This window comes from Ranitomeya imitator, chromosome 1, assembly GCF_032444005.1.
Source record: "Ranitomeya imitator isolate aRanImi1 chromosome 1, aRanImi1.pri, whole genome shotgun sequence".
NCBI lineage: Eukaryota > Metazoa > Chordata > Amphibia > Anura > Dendrobatidae > Ranitomeya > Ranitomeya imitator.
Window position 1 is genome coordinate 8051687 of NC_091282.1, and position 22824 is coordinate 8074510.

At 50.4% G+C, this 22824-nt stretch overlaps 1 protein-coding gene across 2 annotated transcripts in view; it reads left to right on the forward strand.

Moving 5' to 3' along the window:
• LOC138657569 (uncharacterized) overlaps positions 1-6589 on the forward strand; it is a 191216-nt gene extending 184627 nt beyond the window's left edge. The window contains exon 8 of one of the 2 annotated variants that reach the window (XM_069745333.1): positions 4636-6589. In XM_069745333.1, coding sequence (XP_069601434.1) covers positions 4636-4739 — 104 coding nt within the window. In that variant the 3' untranslated portion in view covers positions 4740-6589. The remainder of the gene's footprint in view (positions 1-4635) is intronic. The other variant, XM_069745332.1, reaches the window with a different exon arrangement.
• Positions 6590-22824: the final 16235 nt, after the last annotated feature.

The following is a 22824-nucleotide window of genomic DNA, read 5'->3' on the forward strand; positions in this document are numbered from 1 at the left end:
TTCTCCCGACCTTCTTGCTTTTGTGACAGCACCGCTCCTAGTCCCACATTACTGGCATCGGTGTAGAGGATGAAAGGTTGATGGTAATCTGGGTATGCCAGAACCTCTTCTCCGGTTAGTGCCTTCTTTAGTTGTTCAAAGTAGTCTTCCCTTTCGTCGTTCCACTGGAAAGGAGGGTTTCGGTTTGAAGGTTTCTTCGTCTGCCCTACCAAGGTGTCTTGCAAGGGTGCTGCCAACTTGGTAAATCCTTTTATAAATCTGCGATAGTAACCCACCAATCCCAGGAATTGTCTCACTTCTTTTGCGCTGGTAGGTCTTGGCCAATCCCTTATGGCGCTTATTTTCTCGGGATCTGGTGCTACTCCCTCCGAACTCACGATGTGTCCCAGGTACTGTACCTTTGGCTTGAGAAGGTGACATTTGGATGGCTTGACTTTCATGCCATACCTGGATAAGGCTTCGAACACTTCTGCCAGGTCTATTAAGTGTTGTTCGTAAGTCTTTGAGTAGACGATCACATCATCTAGGTACAGGAGGACGGTCTCGAAGTTCTTATGTCCGAGGCAGCATTCCATCAGCCGCTGGAAGGTACCGGATGCGTTGCAGAGTCCGAACGGCATGCGATTAAATTCACATAGACCCATTGGTGTGGTGAATGCCGTCTTTTCCTTATCTCTCTCAGCCACAGGGACTTGCCAATACCCGCTTGTTAAGTCTAAGGTGGAAAAATAATTAGCAGATTTCAAAGCAGTTAAGGACTCTTCTATCCTAGGCAAGGGGTAGGCGTCTTTATGGGTGATGTTATTAATCCGCCGGTAGTCTACGCACATTCTCATGGTTTCGTCCTTTTTTTTGACAATCACTAGAGGGGCCGCCCAGGGGCTACAGCTGTCTCTTATTACCCCAGCCTGTTTCATCTCCCTCAGCATATCTTTTGCACACCGATAGTGAGCGGGCGGTATGGGTCTATATCTTTCTTTTATTGGGGGATGGTCACTGGTGGGGATTGTGTGTTCTACCCCTTCTATCCGTCCGAAGTCCAATGGGTGTTTACTGAAGACTTGTTCATATTCCGTCACTAGCCTATACACCCCTTGTTTTTGATGGGTAGGTGTTGAATTTATGCCCACGTGTAGCTGTTGGCACCAATCCTCCAATTCTCCGTCTGAGCCGTTGCCTTCCACCTGACAGGTTGGTTCTAAGGGCTCAATGGTTGTGATGGCATTGTTGTCAACAGTATATAGCTTTGCCACTGTAGCATACCTTGGCAAAGTGACCTCTTCCTCTCCACAGTTCAAAAGTCGTACCGGCACTCGTCCCCGGTGTACCTCGACTATACCTCGTGCTGTGAGTATAGTGGGCCTGCTGTCGGTGTACACTGGTTCTATTAAGGCTTGATAATCTCGTCCCTTAGTACCAATGGCTGCTCTACACCATACCAGCATTTCTGTTTTTGGTGGGATTACAATAGACGTTGGATCACTTACCCTCACACTGCCGATTTCTCCACCTGCAACTTCTACCTGTTGCCTTAACATCAATACTTTTATTTCCCTTCGGAGAACTCTCTGCTGGCAGGATTGGGCAGTTTCAGCAATTTGCTGTAAGACAGAAATGACTTCGGAAAAGCAGTTCTCTAACACATTCATTCCTATCAATACAGTTGGTTCACAGTTCCGCCGGTCAACATCAACAACAATTATACCCTGTTTCTTCAATTCTACTTTACCAATCTTTATGGTCATCTCCCTGAATCCTAGTTTCGGTACCAACTTACCATTACTGGCCCATATATCTAGTTCAACATCAGAGGGCCCTTTATCAATATCTGCATCAGCCCAGTACCTCTTATAAAGGATATACGGTATAGATGAAATCTGGGAACCTGTGTCCAGCAAAGCGTTGAGGGGCATTCCGTCCAGCACGATAGGGATAATGGGTCGTCCTCCGATGTACCTGTCGTGCCAGGGTGTTGGGCCTTGAAAGTTCATTCCTGCGAAGCGGCCCGCATTCCCAGGGGATTCCCGTTTAAATCACAATCTCGTGCAAAGTGGCCTGGCTGCTGGCAACGGCGGCAAATGGGCTGTCCATCCGGTTGGTAGCGGTCGCGGGGTCGTCCTCTCCATGTCGGGTATCTCCGGGGTCTCATCCATGGAACACCTTCTCTACAGTTTGCCAACTCCATCTTGTGTCCTCTCATCTCCTGCATGGTTTTAGCCATTGAAGCAACAACATCAGCTAAAGAGTCAAGCTTTTGTTGAAGAGCCTCATTAGTACTGGGCCCCAGGGGCTTAGCAATGGCCCCGGACATAGCTGATGTCACTGGCACTCCCTGTTGTTGAGGAGCCTCTGCCATGGGTTGCGCAGACTCCTGATCCCGAGGTGCCTCTGCCAGCTGGAGACGTATAACGCTCTCCTTTAATTGGGCAAATGTCAATTCAGGGTTCTTAAAAACAAGCATACTCACATGCCCCCGGTGAGAAGGGGTGTAGAGTCCCTCAATAAATTGATCTCTTAGCAGTTTATCGGCTCCGGTGTTAAAAATGGGTTCAGCCAGTGTAAGTGATTTAAGGGCTTCCTGCAGGTTTAAGGCAAAGTCTCTCACGCCCTCATTAGCTTTTTGTTTGCAATTAAAGAATCGTATTTTAGCTTTGCTGCTGGCAGTGGTTTCAAATGTAGCTTTTAATCCAGCAAATATGCGTTCAACAGTGCCTTTTAGATCAGCTGCCCATGCTGTGACTTCTCGCTTAGCATGGCCACTTAACTGCATCATCAGGAGACTAACACGCTGAACTTCACCCACGGGGAACATGTCAAAATGGGCCAGCATCTTTTCTCTGAAATCGTCAAGGGTATTAGGCTCACCCTCATACATTGGAAGCCACGGGCCACCCGGGGTATATGGCATCAGCACCGGCATGATGGGCGCCACTCCTTGCACCGCTGCGCTGCCGGACTCTCTATCGACACTCTGTCTTTCAGCTGCATTAGCGTCGCCGGGTGCTGCGGCGTCTCCGTGCTGCGATATACTGTGCCCCCTTAGTTAATCCGGATCCTTCCGGTCCTCCGCTTCCGTCGGGATAGTGTAGATTCGTTCCGCTGTGCAGCAGGATCGATTTTCCCCTTGCTCTGACATCAGAGCGCTCAGCTTGGTGCCGCCCACAATGACACGCCCCCTGCTGCTCCCACCCACCGCGCTCTGTAATGGCGGATTCTGAAGTTTTTCAGTCAGACTGGGGCTCAGGTGATGGCGTAGCTCAATTAACAGTCTCGTGCCTAACGGTTATGAGGTGATTACCTCACGGGATGGCGGCCATCTTTACTCCATTATAACCAATGGGGAAAAGTCACTTTTAATAGTTTTCAACGGGGAATGGAATTTTCTTTAATAAAGTCAATTTTCAAGATTTTTCATCCAAGTTTTCACAGTTTTGGACTCCAATCACGGCACACAATACCCGGTATACGGGCTGGCTAGATCCTGTTCGTGACGCCAATTGTGACGCCCAGGAGACCGGGATACCCAGCACCGGACCAATGGGGTCTGTCTCTTGAGGGGGATGTCACGGGTGGCTTGACCCGGTGCTGTGGCCTCAGGCAATGCACAGTGTAAGGGGTATCATGAGGGGACAGGCACTTACTTGATCAGCAGCAGGTTCTCCCAGCGGTGACGATCTCGATCCTGGATAGATGGCTATTGTCCAAATGAAAGTCTGAGGCACTGAAACGTTTAACCAGTTTACTTTAACATCAAAGGATTTACAACCAGTCCTGTCACCGGAGTCTGTATGGGAACTCTGAGTTACTTTGACCCTGCCGGGGTCTTCGCCTCTTATTGTGCGCAATTTCTGTGTGGCCCTGCTGCTGTATGTGAACTGGCTGCCGGCCCAATCTGTCCCCTCCGGGTCCTGGTTCGACGGGCAACCCGAGTCCTTTTATCGGCTTACCCCCTCCGGGAGTACCGCTGAACTCTGTGTCTGTTGCTGCGTCCGGCCCTAGTGAAGCTGATATCACCTCACGTTTTTCCGGTTGCTGTATTATCTATAATGAATACAGCCACGGATCCGGTATCCGTCTTTGTGCCTGTTCTGGGTAGTGATTAATGCTACCCGGTTCTCACAATGTCCCTTTTCTCTATCCCTCTTCTCCTCAGGCCGGTGATTTGGGCCTGGAAACCGTCATAGGGCTGTTAGAAATTCAGCTGCATGACCTCTCACTTTCAGCTCCTTAGCCCAACTGCCATTTCTTCTCTCAGACCAGAATGGATCAAGGGGAGTCTCTGGAGCTCCCCCTTCTGGCCGGAGGTGGTAGTGCAGTTTTGCTATCTTAATATTTGTATTTAGTGTCAGTAACTATTTTTGTGGCAAATACCCCTAGGGGTGCCACACTTGCCTGAGGAGGTGGTGATGGCGAACTCAGTCAAGGGGTTCAAGAGAGGCCTGGATGTCTTCCTGGAGCAGAACAATATTGTATCATACAATTATTAGGTTCTGTAGAAGGACGTAGATCTGGGGATTTATTATGATGGAATATAGGCTGAACTGGATGGACAAATGTCTTTTTTCGGCCTTACTAACTATGTTACTATGATTATGTGCTGCCGACTTTCGATAACACTTTTCTTTCTTGCTGAAGGTCTGAAAGAAAAAAAAGATGATATTTCTCATCAGCGAGAGGAAGTGCATGAAATATACAAGAACGTGACAGACGAGTCCTACAAAATGCCACCCAAGAAATAAGCCACAAATCCACAAATAACATGAGACGCAATGGTAGGAGCAGTGATACAGACAACCTCCTCCTGTACACACAGATTTACTCATCCGTCCCGTGTGACCCTACAGAGATCCCTATGGTGATGCCCGTTCAGTCCTGTTGGGTAATTTGGGGTTTGTGGTCACAATACAGTTACAGTCTAATGCCTCAGTCAGAAGCCTGATTTTTTTTTTCCACGTACAAGAAAAACAGTTATTCGGATCAGACTTTGATCATGATTTGGTCCAAAAGTCATCACTTTTTCTCATCCGTGAAGAAAGGAAAAAAAAAAAAAAGTTTCTCCTTCGTCTTCTACGTAACAGTCTGTGAAAGTCAGCTCAGCTGTCATCCTAGTGTGGGCCAGGTTTTGATGGACCCATAGACTTGCATCGCCAGGTTTTCATGGACCCATAGACTTGCATCGCCAGGTTTTCATTGACCCATAGACTGGCATCGCCAGGTTTTCATGGACCCATAGACTTGCATCGCCAGGTTTTCATGGACCCATAGACTTGCATCGCCAGGTTTTCATGGACCCATAGACTTGCATCGCCAGGTTTTCATTGACCCATAGACTGGCATTGCCAATGTTGACCCGATGATTAGATCACAAATAGCCGCACTCAAATAGTTGAAGTTTATGAAAAAGTTCTTCATCACCAACAAGGCGGACATGATTTCCCTGAACTTCTACTAGAACTGCCCTACTGGGATTCACTCTCTACATTCTCTCTATCCTCCATTTATCCTCCTGGAACAAGTGAGGTTTTGACAAAGACCGTTCCTGGTCGAAACGTTACCCTTGTTGTCCGCAATCACTCTATATCTTCGAGCACCTGGTGATGTCTGTATAGGTGAATAAAGAAGCAAGAACTTTTGCATAAACTTCCACTATTTGAGTGCGGCTGTTTTCTCGTTGACATTTGGACTGGTGATTGTTCGGCCTGCACCAATTGACTTTGTTTTACGGTGTGCACATCATTTTTTTGAATACTAAATCACAATTAGGACATGTCTTGAATATATTCCGCAAACCTCACGGTCCTAGGAAAACATCTGACATGTGCACAGCCCCAAAGAATATAGGCACGAATGCAATCTGTGAAAACCACGGATAGCGCGCATGTGATGAAAAACACAGTCTGAATGATCCCCAAGGATGATCCCTAAGGAAGCTCATGGGATTTTTTTTAATCTCTGGAAACTTGTCCTGTGATCTGATGAAACTAAAAGTGAACTTTTTAGGCGTAATCACCATCATTGTAGGAAAAAGGGAGAAGATTGGAAGCCTAAGAACACCATCCCAACTGTGAAACACGGTGGTGGCAACATCATGTTGTGGAGTTGTTTTGCTGCAGGAGGGACTGGTGCACTTCACAAAATAGATGGCTTCATGAGAAAAGTTGAATATGTGGTAATGCTGAAGCAACATCTCAAGACATCAGCCAGGAAGTTAAAGCTTCTGTGGAAATGGGTCCAAATGGACAATCACCCGACGCATACTGCCAAAATGGTAACAAAGTGGCTTCAGAATAACAAGTCAATGTTTTGGAGCCGCCATCACAAAGCCCTGATCTCAATCCTATTGAATATTTATGGGCAAAGCTGAAAAGGCCGCTGCGAGCAAGGCGACCTACAAACCTGGATCAGTTACACCAGTTTTGTCAGGAGGAATGGACCCAAATTCCGACCAAGTGTTGTGAGAAGCTTGTGGAAGGAGATCCCAAACGTCTAACCCAAGTCATTCAGTGTAAGGGCAATGGTACCAAATACTAATGATATGGATGGAAACTTTTGACTTTGCAGTAAGTAATAAAAATGCTTTTAAACATTCTCTCTATATCATTATTCTGGCATTTGGCAAATATTAGTAACTAGCTGAAGAGCGCGGCGTTGTCCGGGCATAATAACTAAATGTGGTTAGAACAAATTATAATGAATATATATATATAAAGCTTAGTGGATAGCCCTACCCATGCCGCATAGCCACACTCACTAACATCCCACATCACCCATCAGCCAGAGCCACCGGACTACCACCCCTAATATCCCACATCATCCCGTCAGCCAGAGCCACCTGACTACTACCCCTAATATCCCACATCATCCCGTCAGCCAGAGCCACCTGACTACTACCCCTAATATCCCACATCATCCCGTCAGCCAGAGCCATCTGACTACTACCCCTAATATCCCACATCATCCCATCAGCCAGAGCCACCTGACTACTACCACTAATATCCCACATCATCCTGTCAGCCAGAGCCACCTGACTACTACCACTAATATCCCACATCATCCTGTCAGCCAGAGCCACCTGACTACTACCCCTAATATCCCACATCATCCCGTCAGCCAGAGCCACCTGACTACTACCACTAATATCCCACATCATCCCATCAGCCAGAGCCACCGACTACTACCACTAATATCCCACATCATCCCATCAGCCAGAGCCACCTGACTACTACCACTAATATCCCACATCATCCCATCAGCCAGAGCCACCTGACTACTACCCCTAATATCCCACATCATCCCGTCAGCCAGAGCCATCTGACTACTACCACTAATATCCCACATCATCCCATCAGCCAGAGCCACCTGACTACTACCACTAATATCCCACATCATCCCATCAGCCAGAGCCACCTGACTACTACCCCTAATATCCCACATCATCCCATCAGCCAGAGCCACCTGACTACTACCACTAATATCCCACATCATCCCATCAGCCAGAGCCACCTGACTACTACCACTAATATCCCACATCATCCCATCAGCCAGAGCCACCTGACTACTACCACTAATATCCCACATCATCCCATCAGCCAGAGCCACCTGACTACTACCCCTAATATCCCACATCATCCCATCAGCCAGAGCCACCTGACTACTACCACTAATATCCCACATCATCCCGTCAGAGCCACCTGACTACTACCCCTAATATCCCACATCATCCCATCAGCCAGAGCCACCTGACTACTACCACTAATATCCCACATCATCCCATCAGCCAGAGCCACCTGACTACTACCCCTAATATCCCACATCATCCCATCAGCCAGAGCCACCTGACTACTACCACTAATATCCCACATCATCCCATCAGCCAGAGCCACCTGACTACTACCACTAATATCCCACATCATCCTGTCAGCCAGAGCCACCTGACTACTACCCCTAATATCCCACATCATCCCGTCAGCCAGAGCCATCTGACTACTACCACTAATATCCCACATCATCCTGTCAGCCAGAGCCACCTGACTACTACCCCTAATATCCCACATCATCCCGTCAGCCAGAGCCATCTGACTACTACCACTAATATCCCACATCATCCCGTCAGCCAGAGCCACCTGACTACTACCACTAATATCCCACATCATCCTGTCAGCCAGAGCCACCTGACTACTACCACTAATATCCCACATCATCCCATCAGCCAGAGCCACCGGACTACTACCCCTAATATCCCACATCATCCCATCAGCCAGAGCTACCGACTACTACCCCTAATATCCCACATCATCCCATCAGCCAGAGCCACCTGACTACTACCCCTAATATCCCACATCATCCCATCAGCCAGAGCCACCTGACTACTACCCCTAATATCCCACATCATCCCGTCAGCCAGAGCCACCTGACTACTACCCCTAATATCCCACATCATCCCGTCAGCCAGAGCCACCTGACTACTACCCCTAATATCCCACATCATCCCATCAGCCAGAGCCACCGGACTACTACCCCTAATATCCCACATCATCCCATCAGCCAGAGCCATCTGACTACTACCACTAATATCCCACATCATCCCATCAGCCAGAGCCACCTGACTACTACCCCTAATATCCCACATCATCCCATCAGCCAGAGCCACCGGACTACTACCCCTAATATCCCACATCATCCCATCAGCCAGAGCCACCTGACTACTACCCCTAATATCCCACATCATCCCGTCAGCCAGAGCCATCTGACTACTACCCCTAATATCCCACATCATCCCGTCAGCCAGAGCCACCTGACTACTACCCCTAATATCCCACATCATCCCATCAGCCAGAGCCACCGGACTACTACCCCTAATATCCCACATCATCCCATCAGCCAGAGCCATCTGACTACTACCACTAATATCCCACATCATCCCATCAGCCAGAGCCACCTGACTACTACCCCTAATATCCCACATCATCCCGTCAGCCAGAGCCACCTGACTACTACCCCTAATATCCCACATCATCCCATCAGCCAGAGCCACCGGACTACTACCCCTAATATCCCACATCATCCCATCAGCCAGAGCCATCTGACTACTACCACTAATATCCCACATCATCCCATCAGCCAGAGCCACCTGACTACTACCACTAATATCCCACATCATCCCATCAGCCAGAGCCACAGGACTACTACCCCTAATATCCCACATCATCCCATCAGCCAGAGCCACAGGACTACTACCACTAATATCCCACATCATCCCATCAGCCAGAGCCACAGGACTACTACCACTAATATCCCACATCATCCCATCAGCCAGAGCCACCGACTACTACCCCTAATATCCCACATCATCCCATCAGAGCCACCTGACTACTACCACTAATATCCCACATCATCCCGTCAGCCAGAGCCATCTGACTACTACCCCTAATATCCCACATCATCCCGTCAGCCAGAGCCACCTGACTACTACCCCTAATATCCCACATCATCCCATCAGCCAGAGCCACCTGACTACTACCCCTAATATCCCACATCATCCCATCAGCCAGAGCCACCTGACTACTACCACTAATATCCCACATCATCCCATCAGCCAGAGCCACCTGACTACTACCACTAATATCCCACATCATCCCATCAGCCAGAGCCACCTGACTACTACCCCTAATATCCCACATCATCCCATCAGCCAGAGCCACCTGACTACTACCACTAATATCCCACATCATCCCATCAGCCAGAGCCACCTGACTACTACCCCTAATATCCCACATCATCCCGTCAGCCAGAGCCATCTGACTACTACCCCTAATATCCCACATCATCCCGTCAGCCAGAGCCACCTGACTACTACCACTAATATCCCACATCATCCCATCAGCCAGAGCCACCTGACTACTACCCCTAATATCCCACATCATCCCGTCAGCCAGAGCCATCTGACTACTACCACTAATATCCCACATCATCCCATCAGAGCCACCTGACTACTACCACTAATATCCCACATCATCCCATCAGCCAGAGCCATCTGACTACTACCACTAATATCCCACATCATCCCATCAGAGCCATCTGACTACTACCACTAATATCCCACATCATCCCGTCAGCCAGAGCCACCTGACTACTACCACTAATATCCCACATCATCCCGTCAGCCAGAGCCACCTGACTACTACCCCTAATATCCCACCTCATCCCATCAGCCAGAGCCACAGGACTACTACCCCTAATATCCCACATCATCCCATCAGCCAGAGCCACCTGACTACTACCCCTAATATCCCACATCATCCCATCAGCCAGAGCCACCTGACTACTACCACTAATATCCCACATCATCCCATCAGCCAGAGCCACAGGACTACTACCACTAATATCCCACATCATCCCGTCAGCCAGAGCCACCTGACTACTACCCCTAATATCCCACATCATCCCATCAGCCAGAGCCACCTGACTACTACCACTAATATCCCACCTCATCCCATCAGCCAGAGCCACCTGACTACTACCCCTAATATCCCACATCATCCCGTCAGCCAGAGCCACCAGACTACTACCCCTAATATCCCACATCATCCCATCAGCCAGAGCCACCGGACTACTACCCCTAATATCCCACATCATCCCATCAGCCAGAGCCACCTGACTACTACCCCTAATATCCCACATCATCCCATCAGCCAGAGCCATCTGACTACTACCCCTAATATCCCACATCATCCCGTCAGCCAGAGCCACCTGACTACTACCCCTAATATCCCACATCATCCCGTCAGCCAGAGCCACCTGACTACTACCCCTAATATCCCACATCATCCCATCAGCCAGAGCCACCGGACTACTACCCCTAATATCCCACATCATCCCATCAGCCAGAGCCATCTGACTACTACCACTAATATCCCACATCATCCCATCAGCCAGAGCCACCTGACTACTACCCCTAATATCCCACATCATCCCATCAGCCAGAGCCACCGGACTACTACCCCTAATATCCCACATCATCCCATCAGCCAGAGCCACCTGACTACTACCCCTAATATCCCACATCATCCCATCAGCCAGAGCCACCTGACTACTACCCCTAATATCCCACATCATCCCGTCAGCCAGAGCCACCTGACTACTACCCCTAATATCCCACATCATCCCATCAGCCAGAGCCACCGGACTACTACCCCTAATATCCCACATCATCCCATCAGCCAGAGCCATCTGACTACTACCACTAATATCCCACATCATCCCATCAGCCAGAGCCACCTGACTACTACCCCTAATATCCCACATCATCCCGTCAGCCAGAGCCACCTGACTACTACCCCTAATATCCCACATCATCCCATCAGCCAGAGCCACCGGACTACTACCCCTAATATCCCACATCATCCCATCAGCCAGAGCCATCTGACTACTACCACTAATATCCCACATCATCCCATCAGCCAGAGCCACCTGACTACTACCACTAATATCCCACATCATCCCATCAGCCAGAGCCACAGGACTACTACCCCTAATATCCCACATCATCCCATCAGCCAGAGCCACCTGACTACTACCACTAATATCCCACATCATCCCATCAGCCAGAGCCACCTGACTACTACCCCTAATATCCCACATCATCCCGTCAGCCAGAGCCACCTGACTACTACCACTAATATCCCACATCATCCCATCAGCCAGAGCCACCTGACTACTACCACTAATATCCCACATCATCCCGTCAGCCAGAGCCACCTGACTACTACCACTAATATCCCACATCATCCCATCAGCCAGAGCCACCTGACTACTACCCCTAATATCCCACATCATCCCGTCAGCCAGAGCCACCTGACTACTACCCCTAATATCCCACATCATCCCGTCAGCCAGAGCCACCTGACTACTACCCCTAATATCCCACATCATCCCATCAGCCAGAGCCATCTGACTACTACCCCTAATATCCCACATCATCCCGTCAGCCAGAGCCACCGGACTACTACCCCTAATATCCCACATCATCCCGTCAGCCAGAGCCATCTGACTACTACCACTAATATCCCACATCATCCCGTCAGCCAGAGCCACCGGACTACTACCCCTAATATCCCACATCATCCCGTCAGCCAGAGCCATCTGACTACTACCACTAATATCCCACATCATCCCGTCAGCCAGAGCCACCTGACTACTACCCCTAATATCCCACATCATCCCATCAGCCAGAGCCACCTGACTACTACCCCTAATATCCCACATCATCCCGTCAGCCAGAGCCATCTGACTACTACCACTAATATCCCACATCATCCCATCAGCCAGAGCCACCGGACTACTACCACTAATATCCCACATCATCCCATCAGCCAGAGCCACCTGACTACTACCCCTAATATCCCACATCATCCCGTCAGCCAGAGCCACCGGACTACTACCCCTAATATCCCACATCATCCCATCAGCCACAGCCACCTGACTACTACCACTAATATCCCACATCATCCCATCAGCCAGAGCCACAGGACTACTACCAATAATATCCCACATCATCCCATCAGCCAGAGCCACCTGACTACTACCCCTAATATCCCACATCATCCCATCAGCCAGAGCCACCGGACTACTACCCCTAATATCCCACATCATCCCATCAGCCAGAGCCACCTGACTACTACCCCTAATATCCCACATCATCCCATCAGCCAGAGCCACCTGACTACTACCACTAATATCCCACATCATCCCGTCAGCCAGAGCCATCTGACTACTACCCCTAATATCCCACATCATCCCATCAGCCAGAGCCATCTGACTACTACCACTAATATCCCACATCATCCCATCAGTCAGAGCCACCTGACTACTACCCCTAATATCCCACATCATCCCATCAGCCAGAGCCACCTGACTACTACCCCTAATATCCCACATCATCCCATCAGCCAGAGCCATCTGACTACTACCACTAATATCCCACATCATCCCATCAGCCAGAGCCATCTGACTACTACCACTAATATCCCACATCATCCCGTCAGCCAGAGCCACCGGACTACTACCACTAATATCCCACATCATCCCATCAGCCAGAGCCACCTGACTACTACCAATAATATCCCACATCATCCCATCAGCCAGAGCCACCTGACTACTACCCCTAATATCCCACATCATCCCATCAGCCAGAGCCATCTGACTACTACCACTAATATCCCACATCATCCCATCAGCCAGAGCCACCTGACTACTACCCCTAATATCCCACATCATCCCATCAGCCAGAGCCACCTGACTACTACCACTAATATCCCACATCATCCCGTCAGCCAGAGCCATCTGACTACTACCCCTAATATCCCACATCATCCCGTCAGCCAGAGCCACCTGACTACTACCACTAATATCCCACATCATCCCATCAGCCAGAGCCATCTGACTACTACCACTAATATCCCACATCATCCCATCAGCCAGAGCCACCTGACTACTACCCCTAATATCCCACATCATCCCATCAGCCACAGCCACCTGACTACTACCACTAATATCCCACATCATCCCGTCAGCCAGAGCCATCTGACTACTACCCCTAATATCCCACATCATCCCGTCAGCCAGAGCCACCTGACTACTACCACTAATATCCCACATCATCCCATCAGCCAGAGCCACCAGACTACTACCTCTAATATCCCACATCACCCCATCAGCCAGAGCCACCTGACTACTACCCCTAATATCCCACATCATCCCATCAGCCACAGCCACCTGACTACTACCACTAATATCCCACATCATCCCGTCAGCCAGAGCCACCTGACTACTACCACTAATATCCCACATCATCCCGTCAGCCAGAGCCACCTGACTACTACCCCTAATATCCCACATCATCCCGTCAGCCAGAGCCACCTGACTACTACCACTAATATCCCACATCATCCTGTCAGCCAGAGCCACCTGACTACTACCCCTAATATCCCACATCATCCTGTCAGCCAGAGCCACAGGACTACTACCCCTAATATCCCACATCATCCCATCAGCCAGAGCCACAGGACTACTACCCCTAATATCCCACATCATCCCATCAGCCAGAGCCACCTGACTACTACCACTAATATCCCACATCATCCCGTCAGCCAGAGCCACCTGACTACTACCCCTAATATCCCACATCATCCCATCAGCCAGAGCCACAGGACTACTACCCCTAATATCCCACATCATCCCGTCAGCCAGAGCCACCTGACTACTACCACTAATATCCCACATCATCCCGTCAGCCAGAGCCACCTGACTACTACCCCTAATATCCCACATCATCCCGTCAGCCAGAGCCACCTGACTACTACCACTAATATCCCACATCATCCTGTCAGCCAGAGCCACCTGACTACTACCACTAATATCCCACATCATCCCATCAGCCAGAGCCACCTGACTACTACCCCTAATATCCCACATCATCCCATCAGCCAGAGCCACCTGACTACTACCACTAATATCCCACATCATCCCATCAGCCAGAGCCACCTGACTACTACCCCTAATATCCCACATCATCCCATCAGCCAGAGCCACCTGACTACTACCCCTAATATCCCACATCATCCCATCAGCCAGAGCCACCTGACTACTACCCCTAATATCCCACATCATCCCGTCAGCCAGAGCCATCTGACTACTACCACTAATATCCCACATCATCCCGTCAGCCAGAGCCACCGGACTACTACCCCTAATATCCCACATCATCCCGTCAGCCAGAGCTACCGACTACTACCCCTAATATCCCACATCATCCCATCAGCCAGAGCCACCGGACTACTACCCCTAATATCCCACATCATCCCGTCAGCCAGAGCCACCTGACTACTACCACTAATATCCCACATCATCCCGTCAGCCAGAGCCACCTGACTACTACCCCTAATATCCCACATCATCCCATCAGCCAGAGCCACCTGACTACTACCCCTAATATCCCACCTCATCCCATCAGCCAGAGCCACAGGACTACTACCCCTAATATCCCACATCATCCCATCAGCCAGAGCCACCTGACTACTACCCCTAATATCCCACCTCATCCCATCAGCCAGAGCCACAGGACTACTACCCCTAATATCCCACATCATCCCATCAGCCAGAGCCACCGGACTACTACCCCTAATATCCCACATCATCCCATCAGCCAGAGCCACCTGACTACTACCCCTAATATCCCACCTCATCCCATCAGCCAGAGCCACAGGACTACTACCCCTAATATCCCACATCATCCCATCAGCCAGAGCCACAGGACTACTACCCCTAATATCCCACATCATCCCGTCAGCCAGAGCCACAGGACTACTACCCCTAATATCCCACATCATCCCGTCAGCCAGAGCCACCGGACTACTACCCCTAATATCCCACATCATCCCGTCAGCCAGAGCTACCGACTACTACCCCTAATATCCCACATCATCCCGTCAGCCAGAGCCACCTGACTACTACCCCTAATATCCCACATCATCCCATCAGCCAGAGCCACCTGACTACTACCCCTAATATCCCACCTCATCCCATCAGCCAGAGCCACCTGACTACTACCCCTAATATCCCACCTCATCCCATCAGCCAGAGCCACCTGACTACTACCCCTAATATCCCACCTCATCCCATCAGCCAGAGCCACAGGACTACTACCACTAATATCCCACATCATCCCGTCAGCCAGAGCCACCGGACTACTACCACTAATATCCCACATCATCCCGTCAGCCAGAGCCACAGGACTACTACCCCTAATATCCCACATCATCCCGTCAGCCAGAGCCACCGGACTACTACCACTAATATCCCACATCATCCCGTCAGCCAGAGCCACCGACTACTACCACTAATATCCCACATCATCCCATCAGCCAGAGCCACCTGACTACTACCCCTAATATCCCACCTCATCCCATCAGCCAGAGCCACAGGACTACTACCCCTAATATCCCACATCATCCCATCAGCCAGAGCCACCTGACTACTACCCCTAATATCCCACATCATCCCATCAGCCAGAGCCACAGGACTACTACCACTAATATCCCACATCATCCCGTCAGCCAGAGCCACCGGACTACTACCACTAATATCCCACATCATCCCATCAGCCAGAGCCACAGGACTACTACCACTAATATCCCACATCATCCCATCAGCCAGAGCCACCGGACTACTACCACTAATATCCCACATCATCCCATCAGCCAGAGCCACAGGACTACTACCACTAATATCCCACATCATCCCGTCAGCCAGAGCCACCTGACTACTACCCCTAATATCCCACATCATCCCATTAGCCAGAGCCACCTGACTACTACCACTAATATCCCACCTCATCCCATCAGCCAGAGCCACCGGACTACTACCACTAATATCCCACATCATCCCGTCAGCCAGAGCCACCTGACTACTACCACTAATATCCCACATCATCCCGTCAGCCAGAGCCACCTGACTACTACCCCTAATATCCCACATCATCCCATTAGCCAGAGCCACCTGACTACTACCACTAATATCCCACCTCATCCCATCAGCCAGAGCCACCGGACTACTACCACTAATATCCCACATCATCCCGTCAGCCAGAGCCACCTGACTACTACCACTAATATCCCACATCATCCCGTCAGCCAGAGCCACCGACTACTACCCCTAATATCCCACATCATCCCGTCAGCCAGAGCCATCTGACTACTACCCCTAATATCCCACATCATCCCATCAGCCAGAGCCACCTGACTACTACCCCTAATATCCCACATCATCCTGTCAGCCAGAGCCACCTGACTACTACCCCTAATATCCCACATCATCCCGTCAGCCAGAGCCACCTGACTACTACCCCTAATATCCCACATCATCCCATCAGCCAGAGCCACCTGACTACTACCCCTAATATCCCACATCATCCCATCAGCCAGAGCCACCTGACTACTACCCCTAATATCCCACATCATCCCGTCAGCCAGAGCCATCTGACTACTACCACTAATATCCCACATCATCCCGTCAGCCAGAGCCACCTGACTACTACCCCTAATATCCCACATCATCCCATCAGCCAGAGCCACCTGACTACTACCCCTAATATCCCACATCATCCCGTCAGCCAGAGCCATCTGACTACTACCACTAATATCCCACATCATCCCATCAGCCAGAGCCACCTGACTACTACCCCTAATATCCCACATCATCCCATCAGCCAGAGCCACCTGACTACTACCACTAATATCCCACATCATCCCATCAGCCAGAGCCACCTGACTACTACCCCTAATATCCCACATCATCCCATCAGCCAGAGCCACCTGACTACTACCACTAATATCCCACATCATCCCATCAGCCAGAGCCACCTGACTACTACCACTAATATCCCACATCATCCCATCAGCCAGAGCCACCTGACTACTACCCCTAATATCCCACATCATCCCGTCAGCCAGAGCCACAGGACTACTACCCCTAATATCCCACATCATCCCATCAGCCAGAGCCACCTGACTACTACCCCTAATATCCCACATCATCCCGTCAGCCAGAGCCATCTGACTACTACCACTAATATCCCACATCATCCCATCAGCCAGAGCCACCTGACTACTACCCCTAATATCCCACATCATCCCGTCAGCCAGAGCCACAGGACTACTACCCCTAATATCCCACATCATCCCATCAGCCAGAGCCACCTGACTACTACCCCTAATATCCCACATCATCCCATCAGCCAGAGCCACAGGACTACTACCACTAATATCCCACATCATCCCGTCAGCCAGAGCCACCGGACTACTACCACTAATATCCCACATCATCCCATCAGCCAGAGCCACAGGACTACTACCACTAATATCCCACATCATCCCGTCAGCCAGAGCCACCTGACTACTACCCCTAATATCCCACATCATCCCATCAGCCAGAGCCACCTGACTACTACCACTAATATCCCACCTCATCCCATCAGCCAGAGCCACCTGACTACTACCCCTAATATCCCACCTCATCCCATCAGCCAGAGCCACCTGACTACTACCCCTAATATCCCACCTCATCCCATCAGCCAGAGCCACCTGACTACTACCACTAATATCCCACCTCATCCCATCAGCCAGAGCCACCGGACTACTACCACTAATATCCCACCTCATCCCATCAGCCAGAGCCACCGGACTACTACCCCTAATATCCCACATCATCCCATCAGCCAGAGCCACAGGACTACTACCACTAATATCCCACATCATCCCGTCAGCCAGAGCCACCGGACTACTACCACTAATATCCCACATCATCCCATCAGCCAGAGCCACAGGACTACTACCACTAATATCCCACATCATCCCATCAGCCAGAGCCACAGGACTACTACCCCTAATATCCCACATCATCCCGTCAGCCAGAGCCACCTGACTACTACCACTAATATCCCACATCATCCCGTCAGCCAGAGCCACCTGACTACTACCCCTAATATCCCACATCATCCCATCAGCCAGAGCCACCTGACTACTACCCCTAATATCCCACATCATCCCATCAGCCAGAGCCACCTGACTACTACCCCTAATATCCCACATCATCCCGTCAGCCAGAGCCATCTGACTACTACCAATAATATCCCACATCATCCCATCAGCCAGAGCCACCTGACTACTACCACTAATATCCCACATCATCCCATCAGCCAGAGCCACCTGACTACTACCCCTAATATCCCACATCATCCCGTCAGCCAGAGCCACCGGACTACTACCACTAATATCCCACATCATCCTGTCAGCCAGAGCTACCGGACTACTACCCCTAATATCCCACATCATCCCGTCAGCCAGAGCCACCTGACTACTACCCCTAATATCCCACATCATCCTGTCAGCCAGAGCCACCTGACTACTACCCCTAATATCCCACATCATCCCATCAGCCAGAGCCACCTGACTACTACCCCTAATATCCCACATCATCCCGTCAGCCAGAGCCATCTGACTACTACCACTAATATCCCACATTATCCTGTCAGCCAGAGCCACCTGACTACTACCCCTAATATCCCACATCATCCTGTCAGCCAGAGCCACAGGACTACTACCACTAATATCCCACATCATCCCGTCAGCCAGAGCCACCTGACTACTACCCCTAATATCCCACATCATCCCGTCAGCCAGAGCCATCTGACTACTACCACTAATATCCCACATCATCCTGTCAGCCAGAGCCACCTGACTACTACCCCTAATATCCCACATCATCCCGTCAGCCAGAGCCATCTGACTACTACCACTAATATCCCACATCATCCTGTCAGCCAGAGCCATCTGACTACTACCACTAATATCCCACATCATCCTGTCAGCCAGAGCCACCTGACTACTACCCCTAATATCCCACATCATCCTGTCAGCCAGAGCCACAGGACTACTACCCCTAATATCCCACATCATCCCATCAGCCAGAGCCACCTGACTACTACCCCTAATATCCCACATCATCCCATCAGCCAGAGCCACCTGACTACTACCCCTAATATCCCACATCATCCCGTCAGCCAGAGCCATCTGACTACTACCACTAATATCCCACATCATCCCATCAGCCAGAGCCACCTGACTACTACCACTAATATCCCACATCATCCCATCAGCCAGAGCCACCTGACTACTACCCCTAATATCCCACATCATCCCATCAGCCAGAGCCACCTGACTACTACCCCTAATATCCCACCTCATCCCATCAGCCAGAGCCACAGGACTACTACCCCTAATATCCCACATCATCCCATCAGCCAGAGCCACCTGACTACTACCCCTAATATCCCACATCATCCCATCAGCCAGAGCCACAGGACTACTACCACTAATATCCCACATCATCCCGTCAGCCAGAGCCACCGGACTACTACCACTAATATCCCACATCATCCCATCAGCCAGAGCCACAGGACTACTACCACTAATATCCCACATCATCCCGTCAGCCAGAGCCACCTGACTACTACCACTAATATCCCACATCATCCCATCAGCCAGAGCCACCTGACTACTACCCCTAATATCCCACATCATCCCATCAGCCAGAGCCACCTGACTACTACCCCTAATATCCCACATCATCCCATCAGCCAGAGCCACCGGACTACTACCCCTAATATCCCACATCATCCCATCAGCCAGAGCCACCTGACTACTACCACTAATATCCCACATCATCCCATCAGCCAGAGCCACCTGACTACTACCACTAATATCCCACCTCATCCCATCAGCCAGAGCCACCGGACTACTACCACTAATATCCCACATCATCCCATCAGCCAGAGCCACCTGACTACTACCCCTAATATCCCACATCATCCCATCAGCCAGAGCCACCTGACTACTACCACTAATATCCCACCTCATCCCATCAGCCAGAGCCACCGGACTACTACCACTAATATCCCACATCATCCCATCAGCCAGAGCCACCTGACTACTACCACTAATATCCCACATCATCCCGTCAGCCAGAGCCACCTGACTACTACCCCTAATATCCCACATCATCCAGAGCCACCGGACTACTACCCCTAATATCCCACATCATCCCATCAGCCAGAGCCATCTGACTACTACCACTAATATCCCACATCATCCCATCAGCCAGAGCCACAGGACTACTACCACTAATATCCCACATCATCCCGTCAGCCAGAGCCACCTGACTACTACCACTAATATCCCACATCATCCCATCAGCCAGAGCCACCTGACTACTACCCCTAATATCCCACCTCATCCCATCAGCCAGAGCCACCTGACTACTACCCCTAATATCCCACATCATCCCATCAGCCAGAGCCACCTGACTACTACCCCTAATATCCCACATCATCCCATCAGCCAGAGCCATCTGACTACTACCCCTAATATCCCACATCATCCCGTCAGCCAGAGCCACCTGACTACTACCCCTAATATCCCACCTCATCCCATCAGCCAGAGCCACCTGACTACTACCCCTAATATCCCACCTCATCCCATCAGCCAGAGCCATCTGACTACTACCCCTAATATCCCACATCATCCCATCAGCCAGAGCCATCTGACTACTACCCCTAATATCCCACATCATCCCATCAGCCAGAGCCACCTGACTACTACCCCTAATATCCCACATCATCCCATCAGCCAGAGCCACCTGACTACTACCCCTAATATCCCACATCATCCCATCAGCCAGAGCTACCGACTACTACCCCTAATATCCCACATCATCCCATCAGCCAGAGCCACCTGACTACTACCCCTAATATCCCACATCATCCCATCAGCCAGAGCCACCTGACTACTACCACTAATATCCCACATCATCCCATCAGCCAGAGCCACCTGACTACTACCCCTAATATCCCACATCATCCCATCAGCCAGAGCCACCTGACTACTACCCCTAATATCCCACATCATCCCGTCAGCCAGAGCCACCGGACTACTACCACTAAAATCCCACATCATCCTGTCAGCCAGAGCCACCTGACTACTACCCCTAATATCCCACATCATCCCATCAGCCAGAGCCACCTGACTACTACCACTAATATCCCACATCATCCCGTCAGCCAGAGCCACCTGACTACTACCCCTAATATCCCACATCATCCCATCAGCCAGAGCCACCTGACTACTACCACTAATATCCCACATCATCCCGTCAGCCAGAGTCACCTGACTACTACCACTAATATCCCACATCATCCCATCAGCCAGAGTCACCTGACTACTACCCCTAATATCCCACATCATCCTGTCAGCCAGAGCCATCTGACTACTACCCCTAATATCCCACATCATCCCGTCAGCCAGAGCCACCTGACTACTACCACTAATATCCCACATCATCCTGTCAGCCAGAGCCACCTGACTACTACCCCTAATATCCCACATCATCCCATCAGTCAGAGCCACCTGACTACTACCACTAATATCCCACATCATCCCATCAGCCAGAGCCACCTGACTACTACCACTAATATCCCACATCATCCCATCAGCCAGAGCCACCTGACTACTACCCCTAATATCCCACATCATCCCATCAGCCAGAGCCATCTGACTACTACCCCTAATATCCCACATCATCCCATCAGCCAGAGCCACCTGACTACTACCCCTAATATCCCACATCATCCCGTCAGCCAGAGCCACCTGACTACTACCCCTAATATCCCACATCATCCCATCAGCCAGAGCCACCTGACTACTACCCCTAATATCCCACATCATCCCGTCAGCCAGAGCCATCTGACTACTACCCCTAATATCCCACATCATCCCATCAGCCAGAGCCACCTGACTACTACCCCTAATATCCCACATCATCCCATCAGCCAGAGCCACCTGACTACTACCCCTAATATCCCACATCATCCTGTCAGCCAGAGCCATCTGACTACTACCACTAATATCCCACATCATCCCATCAGCCAGAGCCACCTGACTACTACCCCTAATATCCCACATCATCCCGTCAGCCAGAGCCATCTGACTACTACCACTAATATCCCACTTCATCCTGTCAGCCAGAGCCATCTGACTACTACCACTAATATCCCACATCATCCCATCAGCCAGAGCCACCTGACTACTACCCCTAATATCCCACATCATCCCGTCAGCCAGAGCCACCGGACTACTACCACTAATATCCCACATCATCCTGTCAGCCAGAGCCACCTGACTACTACCCCTAATATCCCACATCATCCCATCAGCC